The sequence below is a fragment of the Gallinula chloropus genome (assembly GCF_964237585.1).
Source record: "Gallinula chloropus genome assembly, chromosome: 10".
In the NCBI taxonomy this organism is placed as follows: Eukaryota; Metazoa; Chordata; class Aves; order Gruiformes; family Rallidae; genus Gallinula; species Gallinula chloropus.
In genome coordinates this window covers 12,177,566-12,193,859 of record NC_140095.1, presented here as the reverse complement: position 1 = coordinate 12,193,859, position 16,294 = coordinate 12,177,566, and the positions used below count along the sequence as shown (strand labels likewise).

At 48.0% G+C, this 16,294-nt stretch overlaps 1 protein-coding gene across 1 annotated transcript; it reads right to left on the bottom strand.

The window, feature by feature from the left end:
• Positions 1-129: 129 nt before the first annotated feature.
• LOC311195332 (palladin-like) lies at positions 130-4,045 on the bottom strand (the record flags this gene model as incomplete). The annotated part of the gene is made up of 6 exons (XM_084268713.1): positions 3,698-4,045; positions 2,403-2,465; positions 1,734-1,875; positions 1,070-1,093; positions 430-549; positions 130-143 (listed from the first exon to the last, which is right to left on the bottom strand). The coding sequence occupies exons 2-6, from the start codon at positions 2,463-2,465 to the stop codon at positions 130-132; spliced, it is 363 nt and encodes a 120-aa protein (XP_084124839.1). The 5' UTR covers positions 3,698-4,045.
• Between the last annotated feature and the right edge of the window lie 12,249 nt (positions 4,046-16,294).

Sequence of the window (16,294 nt, the reverse complement as noted above, 5' to 3'; positions counted from 1 at the left end):
CCTGACTTCTCACCATGGCTGGAGAGCTTTGCTTTACATGCTAGGTGCTGTTTGGAGGTGGCTTTCAGTGCAAGCCAGGCAAGTTCTGTGTTACAGTAAACAAGGTTTAGATATAGCCAATGTGCTGGGCTAAGCTGGCATCCCTGGAGGGATAAAGCTCAGGGGTGAGATTCCTCTGTGAGAGAAAACAACATCTGCACTGTATTTTCCTTGACCCAAGAGAGAGGGGCCAAAAGCAGAAATGAGGAGCAACTTGCACCCAGCTTTGAGAGAGGTACCCTAGCAGACTGCATTTCTGGGGCATTTCTTTTCTCTTGAGCCTGCAACAGTGGTTGGGTCTGGTGTCTGCTTGGTGACTATCTGGGATGCTGCCTGACACAGCAGATTCTCTTGTGCTTAGTTGCTTTGCTCAGAGACCCATGTGCTTACCTGGGGAAACAGAGAGGCGTGCACTGGATGCTGCAGATCCAAATTCATTTTCAGCAACACATTTAAATATACCAGAGTCTTCTGGAAAAGCTTCAGTAATAACCAGGGTACAGACTTCCTCTGGAATGACAAATTCAGGCATGCTGTTGTACCGTAAAAACCAAATGTTAATGTGTAAGAACTGGTCCTTGCAGAAGGACTGCTACTTAGTGATTGATGGGGCTTGGCAGCAAAGAAGTGATGCAAGGGAGTCCAAGGGATTCAGAAGGAGCAAAGGAAGGATCTTTCTTCCTGTAACTTCAATGAAATGAGGCACAAGTGGTTTGATAAATTCTGTCTTGCACAGATTTAAACCCCAGAAAAGATGACAGGATAGAGTGGCTGATACATTTTCCCCTAACATCCAGGGTACTCTTCCTTGACTGAATGTAAAAGGGACAATAGCCTTTCTCATTGTGTTGTGAAATAATCAGGGCTTTTCAGGTCCTTGTGTCAAAACCAGGAACTTGAAAGCTCTTATCCTGACGCTGAATTCTATCTGCTGGTTCCTACTTAAGCTTTATTGTTTTATCTTGGATGAGTTGGGAAAAATTAAACTTGGGGGTAATTAACTGATGAGATGTCATCACTCAGTACTTACCAGGGACAGCTGATGAACAAGCCTCTGCTCAAAATAAGAAAGAAAAAAAAATTAAACAGTTATAATGCCAGAATGGAAGAAAACCCTTCAGCCCTCCTCTCCTTTCCCAGCTCAGCTGTCATCCCAGTTGCAAAAGGGGCCATTTCCCTCTGTCCCCCAAGAAAAATAACATCTGGATTGGGGAAGCTTAGGTTTGGCTGGGGAACCTGATGGCACAAACACCTTTTCACTGAGGTGATAAAGAGAGCTCCACTGACTTTGGGGTTAGTTGCTGTGTATTTGGCTCACTGGAGCTGTGACTTCGTGTCTGGGAGTATGATAAATTGCTTAAAGTGTGCTTGTATTGCAAGCTTGTTCCCTAGTTCATCAGTAGTTACAGTATATGGTGACAACACCTCCATGGCTCAGTAGCTCTTTCATTAATTATATGTTAACTATGTTAATAACTAGCAGGAATCTCCTACCATTGTGCCTGATCTGCTCACCCATTGCCAGAGGGAGCAGGGGCTCTGTACAGCAGCCTGTGACTTCGGGTCATTTGATACCTGTCAACTGAACTCTGCCTCTATGAACCTGGACGATACCCTGATTTTTAGAGCAGTTCTTGTTCCTGTCTTAGCAGCAGCCCAGTAAAAGGACATCAAACTGATGTGGTAACACCTACTTTTTCGTAGTATTCGGAAATCAGCAGAGTCTATTATCTGGTCATACTCTCTGTACCAGTGAACCTGTAAGGTGGGTGTAGCCCGAATGCGACACTCAAATACCACTAATTGGCCCTTAGTGGCTTTTATGTTTTGTAGACCCTGGAGGAGGAAAAAAAAAATTGGTGTTAAATGGCTGACATAAGTATTTCCTCATTGAAGGAATTAGTACAGAGTGATAGAGCTTTTGGTGAAGAAGATGATCTCATGCCTGTATTGCTGATTTAATTCTAAATGTGTTCGCAGTGGGCTGTGGGTGGAGGGTTTTCCACCTGCAGCAGTCATTATAAGGCTTTTGGTTTCTTATGCACTTGAAGACAGATACAAATCCAGGGAAAGCATCTATTCCAGTGGATTCCCCATAATAAGGGCGGTTAGTGTGAGAGGTTTCCACTTCAGCCTCCTTTGTAGGAAATAAAGGAGATGAATTAATGTAAGTGGTTCTGTCTGTCTGAATTGTTTACCAATTAAGATGTTTGATAGTGTTACTAATGAAGCACCCTGGCTTTTTTGATTTGCAAATGAACCAGTGTTTCAGCCTCTAAACACCTTCTGATGGAGCAAGAAAACTCAAAATCTCATGCTAGTAGTAGCAGAACAAGCTCTGTTACTCAGCCTGTACTCTTTACCTTAGTAAAAGCAGGTGTGCTTCCATAGGCAGCTCCAGTCAGGCTCGCTGAGGGGCTCTGCATCTATATGGCAAAGAAAAATGATTTTTACAGTGCAAATGTCTCATGTGCATAAACCCAGCTGTGTTGCTGGCACTTTACTCTGAAACAGAACAAGTTGTCAGAGTGTTTTATCTGCTTTTATCAAAATTTTATCTGTTGTTCTTGTGCCAGCCTAATAAATACCACATGGAATGTCTCCATTCATGTGGTCCAAGAAGAAATGCTTCCTTGCTCTGTGAACACCAAGTTACTGCAAGGAGGAGCTGATAACCAGTAATTTTGATGGTCTTGTAGCTGTGAGCCAATTAGTTGCCTACATCGTGTAGTCTCTATGTGAAGATCAGTGTTGCTTGACAGCAGCTGTCCTCTTCTGCAGAGATCCCTGCCTGGGTTGCTTGGTCCCAGGTCTCCTTCTTCTTGTGTGGTGTATGTGGTAACTACAGGGAAGCTGAATGTAGAGAAATGGGCAGGAACTTTTGTAGGATGTCCTGATATCCTTTGAAGCTCAGCTGATGCAGAGGCTACAATAAGGTCTCTGATTAAGGATAAAGGCCCTTTTAAGATGATCAAACATTTGCAGTGCAAGATATGTCCTTGTTCCATAGTGGAGCACTGTTGTGCACTCATATCCATCTCATTTGGCTTTTGAACTGTGTCTTGCACATAAATGGGCAACTGAAGTGCTTGGGTTGGTTTTGCTGTGGCACTGCAAATCTGTCTTTCCTGTGAGATAATCCATGTCACTAGCTAGACACCTATCTGTTCTGAAATGAATCCCTGAAGTAGGGTGACAAATGGCTAAGCTGCATGGCAGCCCCTTGAGCATTTCCAGCCCTGTCACCAGCTCCATCAATTCTCTCAGCAGTTCTGGCTAGTAAATGTTCCAAGCCAGAAAGCCCTTTTCCAGAGCTCAGGGTCCAAGTTGAGATATTCATGATGACCCTTGCCTCTTAGTCAGTTGCTGAGGATATGCCTGAGCCAATCCCTGCAAAATATTTCTATAATGCTATTAAAAACAATTTTAAAAACGTGTAACCTTCTTTCAGTGACAAAAGATAACGGCTGAATTGAAGTGATGTAACTGTTGAACTGAGCAGCTGCTGGAGACTTCATTGGCTGAGGAACCAATGGTCAGCAAAACACTGGAGGCTTTCCACTTTTTTTCTGGTGTGGGGAGAAAAATAAACAGGGCAGGATGGAGAAAGAGACTTTAGGAGGCTGAGTATACTTGACCAAACAATGTATGCACTTACTGTGACATTCCTCTGGTCCTGCCAGGATGCTGAGAGTTGCAAGGAGGCTTAGTCCTCAGATTTACCCTGTGAACCTGGAAAGACAAGCACAAATCCTTGGGTGTTTAGAACTGTGTCCTCTTCCTTACAACACAGTGGTGGTTGTTTGAACTGAGTGTATGCTGCTTGGAGAGCAAGTGATATGTGCCGGAGAAAATAGAGGTATCCTTAGTATTTGAGAGTAGGCTTGGGTCACCTCCAGAGCATGAAAGCTGTTGTTAGAGACCACTGTGAAAGACCCAAGGCCCTATGAAGCCTGGATCCCTGATGGCATTAGGTGCTTTCTGCATTTGGATGGAAGAGCCTAGAGAAAACCCTTGTTACTTTACCTGAAGTGAAACTGGTACCTCATAATCCAGGTACTAGATCCTTCTCACACAAAGACTGTAGCATACTGGTGTGATGCAAGAAAGTAGTTACTGGTAGCTCATTAATAAAGGGTTTGCAAGTTTTGCCTTTGTTTCTCTCTTACTATGTCAATAGAGCCTTTTCTTGGTGGAGTGCTGCAGGCTGATGGTGTCATGTTGCTGTTTCTCATGTATGTTGTTGCGTGGGTAAAAATGCCTGGATTGGTACATAACTTGCAGCAACAGCAGCAGTGTTGTCATCCTGCATCCACTCTGCTTCTGGATGGAGCATCAAAAGTGTGGCTCAGGGCTGAGAGCCAGCAGCACGTGTGTGACATGGACACAGTGCTGCCATGTCTGCCCTGAGCTACAGATGTGGGGAAGGAATCCAACCTGGTTTGTCAGCAAGGACAAGTCATGGAAATAACTGAATTGACTTTCTGCTGACTGTAGGAGCAATATATGTTCCCTGCTGATCTGTTTGGTGTGATGCAATGCTCCTCAGCTGCTGACTTGCTAAAGGATGCCCTGGGATTTGTGTTCGCCATCCAAGCCAGCCGTTCACCCTCTCCCACTCCTAGCACCTGTGGTGGCAGTTTCAGAGCCTTATTCTACGTTATCTGCTGTCTGAGGTTGTCTCATGCTGCCAGGTCCTCTGTTTGTGCCTGTGTATGTCTGTGGTCATGGCAGATGGTTACAGTGCTGTTTGTTGTTTCAAGATTGGTTGCTAAGGCCACTGTAACTGACCCCTTGTGAGCTTCTTGCCTGTTGAACCACTGCCTTTGTGGCAGCTTTGCTTTGTGCTTGCAGCCTGCTGAGAACCAGATGAAAGTGGCTGTGGCTTGGCAGGTCTCTCCTTCAGTTTACAATTGTTTCTTTGCAATCTTATGGTGCTCTAGGTCAGACAAACATATGTGCTTCTTTAGGGTCTGGATCCTACACTTGATGCTCCTGGTTCTGTATGGGATTGCTTGGTACTTGCTGCATTTGTAACATGATAAAGTAACTTCAAATTTGGGGTCTTCTAGCTGACCATCACCCTGTCCTGGAGCCACATTTGTAGAGATGCAGATAGGTGGGTGGTGTAGAGATACAGTGGCACCTCAACAGCCTAGGATTTAGTTACCTTGAACATCTTAGTAGGCTACAAAAGCAGCCATCTCATCAAATAAAGTCAGCATATGCATCTCAGCTCTTCAGAGCTTTGCATAGCCATCTGGTCCAAATAGTTTATTTGAGCCCCGTTCTGTTCCTCTCCTGCTTTCTGTCAGTCTCCAGAACAGTTTAAACTGATTACAGTGGAGGGTGTTTTGCAGCCTATTGGGATTTGATGTGTGTAGCCCTGTGAGACAATGGGCTGCTGTAAGGCAGACATCTCCTATGAGAGCGTGTCATCGTGTCTCATCCAAACCTGCAGTGTGTTACCCTTGGCTCTGATCCAGAAAAGTGGTTACACATGCCCTTGGACCACCCATGGCCTTCATATTTGTATCTGTGGCTCTTGAGTTATAAGTATCTCTCAAGCAGTTCCAGGATGGCTCCTGTCCAAGCTTACATTACGTGGCCATCAGCAGGGCTGTGCCGTGATGCAAGGACAGCTGGATAATCCCAAACCCTTGGATGTGGGAGGAGGGCCTGGGAAGCCAATGTTCTTGAGTTGCTCCCGGTTCCTGCCACAAACCAGTGCTGTCTGCACTCCATCACAGATGCCTGTGATGCTGTTTGTGTTGGCTCCCTGCAGCCTGTCAGGTAACGGTCAGCATAGTGGCCAGAGGTGGGACTGTGACAGGCTGTGGTCTCAACTCAAGCACAGTGAGGTGGTCCAGGGAGCTTGCTCAGAAAGGTTGGACACACCGTACCTGGAGTGAGAAGCAAGACCCTAGAGAGAGGTCTGTCTACTGACCTGAGTAAGAACAGCTTCTGACAAGTTTCCAGCCATAATAAAACAGGCACTGAACCTCAGCACTGAGCAGTAGTAGCACTAGCATAGGAACTTCTGCTCAAGACAGTTTCCCAGTTGCATGGCATTAGTTCCTCAATGCAATGACTGCTGCAAAGACCTTCTGGCATGGCAGAGACCATGGCCAAAGGGTATGGTTGTCACAGTTGCAAATGAAAATAGGCTAATGCCACGTAACACACCAAGCAGTCAGTGTTCATGCAGTAAATACAGGCAGCAGTATAGGTGATGCTTCAGCTGCCAGTGCTTGAGGAAGGCTACGCTAGTCCCTTGCCAAAGCAGATCCTACTGGTTAGGTTCAGAGGAGACCCCATTGTTGGGAAATCTCTGTGCTTCAGGTGTAAACTGTTGAAGCAGAAGCTATCCTTGTAATCCACATCGCTTGCAGCACTCCGGTTTGTAGACAAACTCATTCTTGGCATGTGTGGTTTATGTTAAATGCTCTGTTCTCATCTCCTGTGCTGTGCTCCTCCTGTGTCACAGGTTGCTTTTTGTGTGTTGCAGCTTTCACTGTTAACATTGGATTTGGGTAAAGGAGACTTCATCAGAGTAGATAAAAGGCTCTTGAGCTTCATCACTGGCCCAGGCACCAGTTTAGACTGAATTTTGTGGATTTGATTGAGACTTAATGACAGGATGTTTTGTAAACCAGGAGACTTTCCATTGTGCTGAATATGGGGGCTGGTGCTGCTTTATCAGGGCAGAGTGAGTTTGGGATAGTAAATGTAGTGAGAGCAGCTGGCCTCTGGCTGCAACGCTGACCAGCCCTGCTACTGCTGATTGTTTTCACGTGACTGAATAGTGAGCTTCTGTGTGTGAGGCTGCGCGCGTGGCTGTCCGACGGAGCAGCAGAGCCGAGATGAGCTCATTCAGCTTCCAAGAAAAGGCTGGAAGGTCACTCTGATAGCTGTCTTCTCTCTGACGTGTCTCCTTTTCTTTACAGTATGAGTGATGCTCCAGGCTTCTTTACCTATCTGTTTCAGGCTCCTGAGGTCCCGTTGCGGGTCGTGCCGCGGTCCACGCGTGCCGTGCCCCTCTGTCCCTGTTTGCCTCGCTAAGCACCGCGGCGTTCCGCAGCAGGCCAGCGGAAGCATCGGCACTGTCCAGCTTACGCCCTTGAAAGAATATCCAGCCGAGGTTTTTACCTTGGTGAGTCACTGCAGCAGCCCCAGTGTCTCATGTAAATGTCAGCCTTTACTTAGCGTAACTCTAGATCTTTGTGAAGAGGACAGAATTAGACCCGGCCAAATGAAGAGTCCAAGGACCTTTGCAACCCAACACCAGAATGATTACAAGGTACATACAGATCATACTGTTGACACAAACCGTAATGACGACATTCTAGCATTACCTGAATAGTTGACGTGGCTGAAGAATTATGCTAGATGCAACCCTAGGACAAATTTAACACGGGGTTAGGAAAGTATTAAAGCTGCCCGGAGCCCTTTTGCCAGGTGTTTAGATCATGGAAAACACATTAAATCTCTTTTAGAAACAAAATGGTCATCTGCTAGATCTGAAATACGCTGCTTTGTAAAGAGTGTGTGTGTGTGTGTGTGTATGGGTAGAACAGTTTAAAGTTCACTCTTAGAAACTCTCAGACCAAGGCTGCATCATTATATTAATGTCCCAGGATGCCCTTTATTGAGAAATCTGGCCCTAATGGTTATATAGAGAAGGATAACCTTCAGTCAGTTTGAAAGCATCACATTTTGCAAGCCATCTGCGTGTACCTGATGGTGTTACTCGTTTTCAGAGAGGTGTTCAAGCTCTGGGAGCGTATGCTAGACACTGGGATGTCTTGTGGCACCACCCTCTAGAGCTTAACAGTGATATGAACATAGGGACTGCAGCGACTGAGGCTTTCCATAAGGCAGTGGGCTGGAGAAAGCTCTGTCTGGAGCTGTATTTCTTCTGTGCCATATGGCTACATGGGGAAATTGTCACCACCTCAGTAGTGAGGTTCTAGTTGCAAGTTAGTTGCTGACGTGAATATGTGATTTGAAAGTGGCTTCTCTGTTGTTCCGGGGGGGGTGGGGTGGGGGGGGTTGGAATAACAAGACTTCTGTGGGAAGTGAGAAAAGAGTGTGTTTGTTTCTCTTCCCACGCACCAGGGATCCTGGGATGACTGGTTAGATTGCAGGGGAATTTATGATAGTTTCTAACTGTGGAATAATTTCTTAAAGTGACTGCTTTTTGGGTGGGGAGAGGGGCATGTTTGGGTCAGCTAAGACACTCTGAAAATAAGCAAAGAGCTAGGAGAGGTCATTGTAGCCACTGAGAAGGCATGTACAGAAACAGCACAATCCTGATTGGATCTGAAGCTTGCTGAGAGTCCTTCTAGTATGTGGAAATGCAGTTGAGTACGTTTCCAAAACCAATTTTTCAACGGAATATAGCACTCAAAATGCTGTTTCAAAGGCTCATTTTCTATGTGTTAAGTACTTTATGCCTCCCCCCAAGCAAGTAAGGTAGATCTGCGTCTCAAAAGCTGTGTGTGGCGCTCCTGAGGGCGTTTCCATAGGTGCTGTTCAGGAAGGACAGAAAGGTGTGCTGGCTTTCAAGGACAGGCTCACGCTGGGCTTAGCCAAGAATTTCAGTCATGGAGAACAGCACAGCTGCTGAAGGGGCTGCGCTGTGCCCCGTGCTTGGAAGGCTTTGCCAAGAGGAGTTTGTCCCTCGTAGGGAGCAGCCCCGTCGCGAGGAAAAGAACATCGGGAGTCTGAGTATAACAGTGGGGTAGGTCTTAATATAGGAAATTTAATTTGGGAAGGAGTTAAGGCATGTTCTGGGTGAGATGGTGAACATTTTCAAACACACCCTGTGTGTGGCTCACGTGGCTGCGAAGCCTGTGGGATGTTGGTGTCCATGAGCAGTGTGTAGGGGTGTGCGTGCTCAGGGTGTTACACACCCCACTCTCCAAGTGCAGCATGCAGAGATGGGGCCTCAATACCTCTCCCTCCAAAGCACCTTTGGAATGCCTTAAAGGTTCCCTGTGCAGAAGTCCCTCCTGGCAGAGGTCCCCCCCCGGTGTGGCTCGGGGGCCACCTACCGGGATGAACTCTGTGCAGCCCCATGGGACCCACTGCGAGTCCTTCTGCGCATCCAGCGGCTGGGAATGGCTCACAAGCTACCGCTGAGAGGGAATTCATTTTACCCCTTATATTACATGCCCCTTCTGAGTACAGCTGTTTGTCAGGGCTGGAAAATCCTGGCTTTCCCTCCCTTTATTTGGGTAACAGCTGAACTGCCGACGGACATGGGACACTTGAGTTCCTAGAACCAAGTGACTAAATCCTCTTTTAAGCACCGACATTAAAAGATGCCTAGAGCTTATTTTAAGAGATGCTAAGCTTCCACTTGAAATCATGAGGCTCCAGACTTGTTAAAGTAAGTAGGTTTGTGTCAAACAGAGATCCTGGTCGTTTGCTTCCTTTCTTCCCTACCAAAAAACCTCCCAACCCTGCCCCACTTCTTTGCATGCCAGAGCATTGCAGGAATGTTGGAAGGATTTTGAGCTCAGACTGAGTGACACATGAAGACTGCAGATCCTGGGGAGTGTGGTGCACAAAGGCTCTGGTGCCCACGGCTGTAACCTGCAGAGTACGCACAGGTGTGAGTAAAGGCAATAGTATCTGTGGAGTCCCTGGGCATCCTGGTGCACCCTCCTGCTCACTGCTGCCAGGGCTGTGTGTGGCTTCAGCATTCACATTGCACGGGCCCAGCGCTGCGCTTCATGGAGATTGGGGGCTTTTATGTGGACCCTCAGGACAAGTACTCGGTGCCACCAAGTAGAAACCTATTTCCAGAACCTGGGCATTGCAGTTTCTGCAGTCCAGGCACTATATAGTAAGGAAGTGAGACAAACTGGTTTCCTGAAGGCTGTGGGGAAACACCAGGCTCTGTGTCTTGTGGATTACAACTTTAAGAGCAATGTGGTGTCAGTGAGTGGATTGAGGGCTGAGGCACTGGGATGGTGCTGAGCTGCTCCAGTCTGGTACAAATCTACATGTAAACCTTTCCCCTCCCAGTAGCCAGCCACACAGTGCCAGGAACCAGTGGCTGCCCTGCCTGCATGAGCCTGGCTATGCATGGAGAGGGATGGGTCAAATTCCAGCTCTGCCTCTCACTGCTGGAGGAGGCTTTCCTCATTCCTCTGTGGATACCTGCACTGAAGCAGAGCCTCAGCCTTAATCCATAAGACAATCCATGGTCTTTTTTTCTTTAGAGTTGAAAATATTTGTATGCTATTCAGCCAGCAAGTAAGTTATCCCATCCACCCTAGAATACAATGATGATTCCTCCTGTGAGGATTAAGTTAACGGGGCCAAAGAAGAGAGCGAGCAGTCTAGTCAGCTCCATTCCTCATGTGGGACACACCTTCCAAGGAGGTGGGTATGTCTTCCAGCAGGTTTAGGAGAAGATGGGAATTGTGCAGTTAGTGCCTGTAACTACGTGTGACTCATGGCTTTGCTCCAGGGATGAGTTGCTGTTTCTGCTGTCAGTGGCTGTGTGGTTACGTTTGCACTTCCTGCAGAACTCAGCCTGTTGAGATCTCTGCTGTCCCCAAACCAGACCTGGTACGTGTGTCCCTCCTCCTTTGCGAAGAAGGAATCTTTGTGAATGGCACCATATGAATTGTGACTGCTAGAGCATCCAGTGTAGCACAGGATGTCTTTACTAGGGATTACCAAAATGGAAAAAGAGCCATTTCTGTCACAGAGCCTGGTGCTTTTCCTTAGCTGACTGAAATGGTCTGGAATAAGAATAAAGAGGTCGTTTTCCTCAGGTGGGAACACATTCAAACAGGATATCTATAGACTGAGAGCAGTAGCTAAGTTGTACTCTGAAGCAAATAGCTTTGCAGAGCCTGAATAATAGTATTTTCAAAAGTGTTCTGTAAAGCAGCATGTGCCTGTTGTAGCTTCTGTCACCCTCTGCTTGGGTGGTTATCCCACAGCACATATAAACCTGGTGTCATCAGAGCTGGAGGATCCAGAGATGAAGCAAAGCTCCTGAGCCTGCCCACCCTCTCCACCTGCTGAACCTGAGGCCCTGAGCTCCTGTGCTCTTGCTGTGCCACAGAGAAGGCAGCAGTGAAAACGGAGGTGAGCAGCTGAGTTTCATGACCGTTGTCTGATCTCCAGCTGCTGGGGTCAGCCCCTGCTCCAGTGTGCCACATCACTGAGACCCAGGATGAGCAGTGCCAGGGCTTCCACGAGCAGAGCAAAGTCAGAGGGTGAGATCTGAACTTGTACAATCAAACAAGAACCCTAGGATCCCTCTGGGGACTGTTTGCTTAAGGGGAGTGGTATTTAAAGCTCTTTTGTCTCCTGTTTCACTGACATGCCAGGAGATGTTTTTAGCTCCCTGGCCTCCTGGCAGAGGAGCGTCTGTCTGAGCTGTCAGGGAGACCCATCCCCACGTCCCCATGTCATTGGTGTGAGGATCTGTCTGGAGGTGCCTTCCCCAAGGAGCTATGGGGTTTGCAGTGGGCACATGAACCACAGGACCAGCCCCCAGTCTGGGCTGCTGTGTGGGTTGCCCTGGGATGGGCAGGCCTGGGAGCTGCGGGGGAGAGCATGTGGGTTATGGGGTCTTCATCTCCCTCCTGCTCACACTGGGGCAGGGCTCTTCCCTCTGTTGCTGCTGGACCAGCAGAGTTGTCTCAAGAGATGTATTTAAGAATGTTCTGGAGTGGGGTGTTTGTGCTGGGTGGTTTGAGGGTAACCTGAGGGGGATGCAGCTGGCATGGGTGCCAACATGAGGAGGGGGTTTCCAGTCATTTTGGCCTTGTGTGGCTCTTATAGAGGCTGGAGGGCTGCTGGACAGTGGGGCAGAGATGGGGTCTCCTAAATACTTGCTCTCAGACCTATGTTTAGGCCAGGACCTACCCCTGATGTCTTCACCCGTGAAGATGGGGCAGCTGTTGGCATGTAGAAGAATCTGAGTCTATACCAACAGCTCTGGTCTGCCAGTGGGGTTTCTGGAAATTACCCAACATTGCTGGGACCCAGAGTGCATCCTGTAACCAAGTGTGTAAGACCAGCAGCTGTGACAGCACTGCCATCCCATTGCACATGCTGCAGTATTGCCACAGAGCTCAAACAGGGACCTACCTGTGGTGCTGCAAACCACCACTCCAGCCTTTGGCACAGAGTGTAAATCATAGAATACTTTGGGTTGGAAGGGACCACAAAGATCAAGTTCCAACCCCCTGCCATGGGCAGGGACACCCTCCACTAGACCAGGCTGCTCAAGGCCCCACATCATGCCTGCAAAGTGCAAATAACCCGAATATCACTGAACACTCCAGGTCTGAGGGGTGTGTGGAGCTGAGGCTCAGACTCTGAAGCAGTTCAAAGTGCCAGCTTCCAAACCCATCATTACTCAAGCTGCCTAAATTAAGCTATTGCTGTGCAGCCAAAGGAAGCTTTCTGGGGGTAAAAAATTTTACAAACCCCAAGTCACTTCACAGAAACTTTAGCTGGCCAGAAGCATTGCCTGGGATGAGGTAAGGGGCACATATCGATCTTGAATGAAAAATAAACCAACACCTGGTTTAATGGTTATTTTCTGTCTCTAGGAAGCATCACGACTGGCCTGTTGAAGCTCTCACAAACCCCTCTCATGACCGTGCTGTGTGCCATACCCTGTGTCCAAGGAGGAGAAAAGGTTAGTTTAAATGAACAGCAATGGCACTGGGGCTTCCACAAAGTACCCCGTGCCTGGGTTATGCCGAGCAGTGAACTCTTTGTTGTTGGGGAGCCCAGGCACAGGCGGCCAGCAGGCTGTACAGCCGAACCCCCTCTAGGAAATATGATCAGTCTAATTTTAACTACATGGACAGCATTTGATATGGAAGCAGCTGGTGTCAGACAAATCTGTGGGCCTGTCAAGCAACCCTTCTCATCGCTAAAGCAAGTATGTTCGTTTTCCCCCATAGGCAATCTAGAAAGCCAGCCACGATTTTATCTTGTGCTGGACTCAATATCAATCAGAGCTGCAGCTCTGTAACCATAGATGTGCAGTGCCCAGACTCTTACATTTTAATGCCCTTTCAGTAGAAAAACCAAGGAATGGCTTGCTTATTTATTCTCACCCCGTATTGCATTGCACGCTGGTACATACCTGCTTCTGCTTACAAGTGGGGCAAAGGTTTTCTGGTCATACTCTCTCTTCCCCTCTTGTGAAGAGGTTTCTACAGTGAAAAGTTTATCTAATGAAAGCCCAGCAGTGGTCTGAGCTTGAGCTACTGGTTGTCTCTTGATCTGCTCTGGTGCTGTGTGAATTGCTCCAGAGCATATCTAGGCAGTGATCTCAGGGAGTGCTCGGATTGCTGTCTTTTTGGCAGCTGAGATGCAAACTCTCTAGGTAGAAAAACCCTAAAAATACAGCAGGGCTTGAGTTTTCTGTCTCCTAGAGAGTGACAGAGACAGAACGGCCGCTCAACCCCAGCTCAAGTGTCCTCTAAGCAAGCTGGAATGTTTAATTGCTGGAAAGCCTCAGGAAAACAAAAATGCCTGATGGAGTGTGTATCCAACTGCTCTGGAAACACTTCACCAGCCGGTGTTCAGCACTGAAGGCAGCAATGAACTCCAGCTAGTGCTGGAACCAGAGCCTGCAGCAGCCCTGGCAGGCAGTGAGGGGGTGTCCCCTGCCAGCTGCAGCCTTCAGAAACCAGGACAGGGTAGTATGAAGGCACGTGTGCAGCACACGGGAGAGCTTTGCCTCTGCCTGCCCTCCCTGCCAAAAAGGAGTTTGCTTCTGCTGAGGGAGCTGGGCAGGAAATGCTTTTCAAGCGTTACAGGTTAAATAAGCAGCAGAAGTGGAGGGGAGTCACAGGTTTTGGTACTAGTGTTTGTGGTAAATGGACAGCTATCCCCTCTCAGGCAGCGAAGGCACACCACTGACTCTTCATGCTACTCTTTGCTAGGAATTTCTCTAGGAGATAACACAGTGTTATGAACAAAGCTCTTGGTTATCTGAAATATAATGGCTATTATCACTGAAAAGCAACCTGAAAAGGTAAAGTTGGTATCCAGGCAAAAGCTGGAATAAAATTCATTTCCAGAGGCAGGTTTGGGTCACTCGCTTGATCCTCAGCTCTTTTGTCATTTGGAGCTGGGAGGCCCTGAGCTCCCACCCATACCTGGCCCCTGTTCCCACCACACTCAGCATGACAGAGGCTGTGCAAAGTGTTTATTGTGCCACAGGGCAGGAGCTGAGGGTCCTGTGCTGCTTGGGCAGGAAAAGAGATGACTGCCCCAGCTCTGCCTGTGGCTTGAGGTTACCCTCAGCTGCTGCCCGGTTGCAGGGAGCACAAACAGGGTGTCCTGCCTCCTTAGCTGCTGCTGTGGAGGAATATCCATCCAGGTAGTGTGTTTTTTGTGACCCATGGTGGCAGCTTTTGAGTTAATTAGCTGGAATGTGAGTTCTGTGATGTTAGAGAATCAGAGCAGTCTGTGCTGATGAAAGTTAGAGCAGGAGGAAAGACTTAATCCAAATCTCATACCTGTGGTTTTGGTTAACTCCATTACACGCAGTTCCCAGTTATGGAAAGACTCTCACTGAGAAGATGCATTGTATTTTCTGCCTGCTTTCTTCTTTTCTTTTTAACCTGCCTGTGAGCCATATTTAGGAGGAGGCTGTGGAGCCCAGCTGATGCTTTGCTGACCCTACATCTCTGATGAATGTCTTGTGGACCGATCGCCTCTTCTCTCAGCCTGTGGCACTAAATGAAGTATTGGTGGATGTCTGCTTGTGAAGTAGGTCATTAATGAAGTGAGCTGTTCAAGGGGGCAGAGCTCATCATGGCTTCACCCCTTGTACATGGGCTGTGGAGCCAGGGTGTGTTTTGGCTGGCAGTGGAATCCTCTCTTGCTTTGGAAACCACAGCATTCCTGCGTTTCCTGGGCACAAGGGTAAGAGATGCTTGTGCAGGCAGGAGGACTGAGCCAAGCTTGCTGCAGGGTTGGAGCTCCTGGTTTGCCAGGATGCACAAAGGACAACCCTCAATGGTCCTATAGGTAAGAGCAGAGCTCAGCATGTAGAAAGCAGAATGCTGCTATCTGAAATTGAGAGTCATATGCCTGCCTCTCCTCCCCACCCCCTGAGAAGCTCTCATGTAACCTATGAACGCAATTAGTGTGCTAGAAATTAAAGCATTACTCACCTCTCTAAGCCATCAGTTTGGTTTGGGGGCTCTTGCTGCCAGCAGTTTGTGTCGGTGCCGAGTCTTGAAGTGGGAAGTCTCGTCTCCACCAACTCCCCTCTGAGGACTGAAGGCTGTCTGGGGTGGTGGGTTACATTTCTAATGTTCAGCTCCCTGCTTGTGAGTGATGGCATGGCGGGAATGTCAGCTGTATGGGAATAAACTGCAGCAATTTGTTCTCTCCAGCCTGTTTGAAAGTCAACAGTGAGGCACCATTAGCTGGAGTGAAACAGATCCGCTGTTGTGAGATACAAAGGTGGCCAGATCTGTAGCTGCTTCTAATTTCTCATGCTGGTAGTCCTGAGTGCTGGAAAGATGCCAGCTCAGGTCGATTGTGACACTCTACATTGAAAGGGGGCTGAGAAAGAGAAGTGTAGCAAAACTTCATTAGAAGCAGGGCTCTTTTATATGGATCTGGAATGTAAAGAATTCCCTATTCACTTGAGATATAAAGAAAACCTGAGCTACTCCCCCCTCCCCAAATGCTGAGGAATGCAGGGTTTGGTGGGGCCAGTGTGTGTCTTGCTGATTTAAGTTTCACATTAGCATCCTCCAGACTTGTTAGAAGAGCTGTGTAAAGGTTGTCAGGCTCAGGTCATGTCCTGATGATGGCAGAAGCTCGGTGCTGTTATGGACTTTGATTTCAAGGCAGGTGTGTTATTCAGCGAGGGACCGTGTAGGGAGCTGTGGGAGCGAGGGCGTCTCTGCACCACGGGGTTGTGTCTGTGCCCAGAGCTTCCCGTGCTCCCAAACACTAATTAACAGCTCTTCTGGGGGGACAGCTTTGTACAGGCACATAAAGGGTAGGAGGAGACATCCCCAAGCAAAGCTGTCCATTGCTCTGAAAGTGTGGATAAACAAATTGGATCTTGTCTTCTACCACAAGAATGCACTTCCTGAGCTGAGGCTGAAGCATGTTAGACTGTTTGGGCTTGGTGTTGTCAGCCTTCATTTTGTCACCATGAAGGTAACCCAGCTGCCTTGCAAAGCCCAGCAGCCTGAGGCACAGGCACCATTTGTGGTATTCTGGAGGTGTT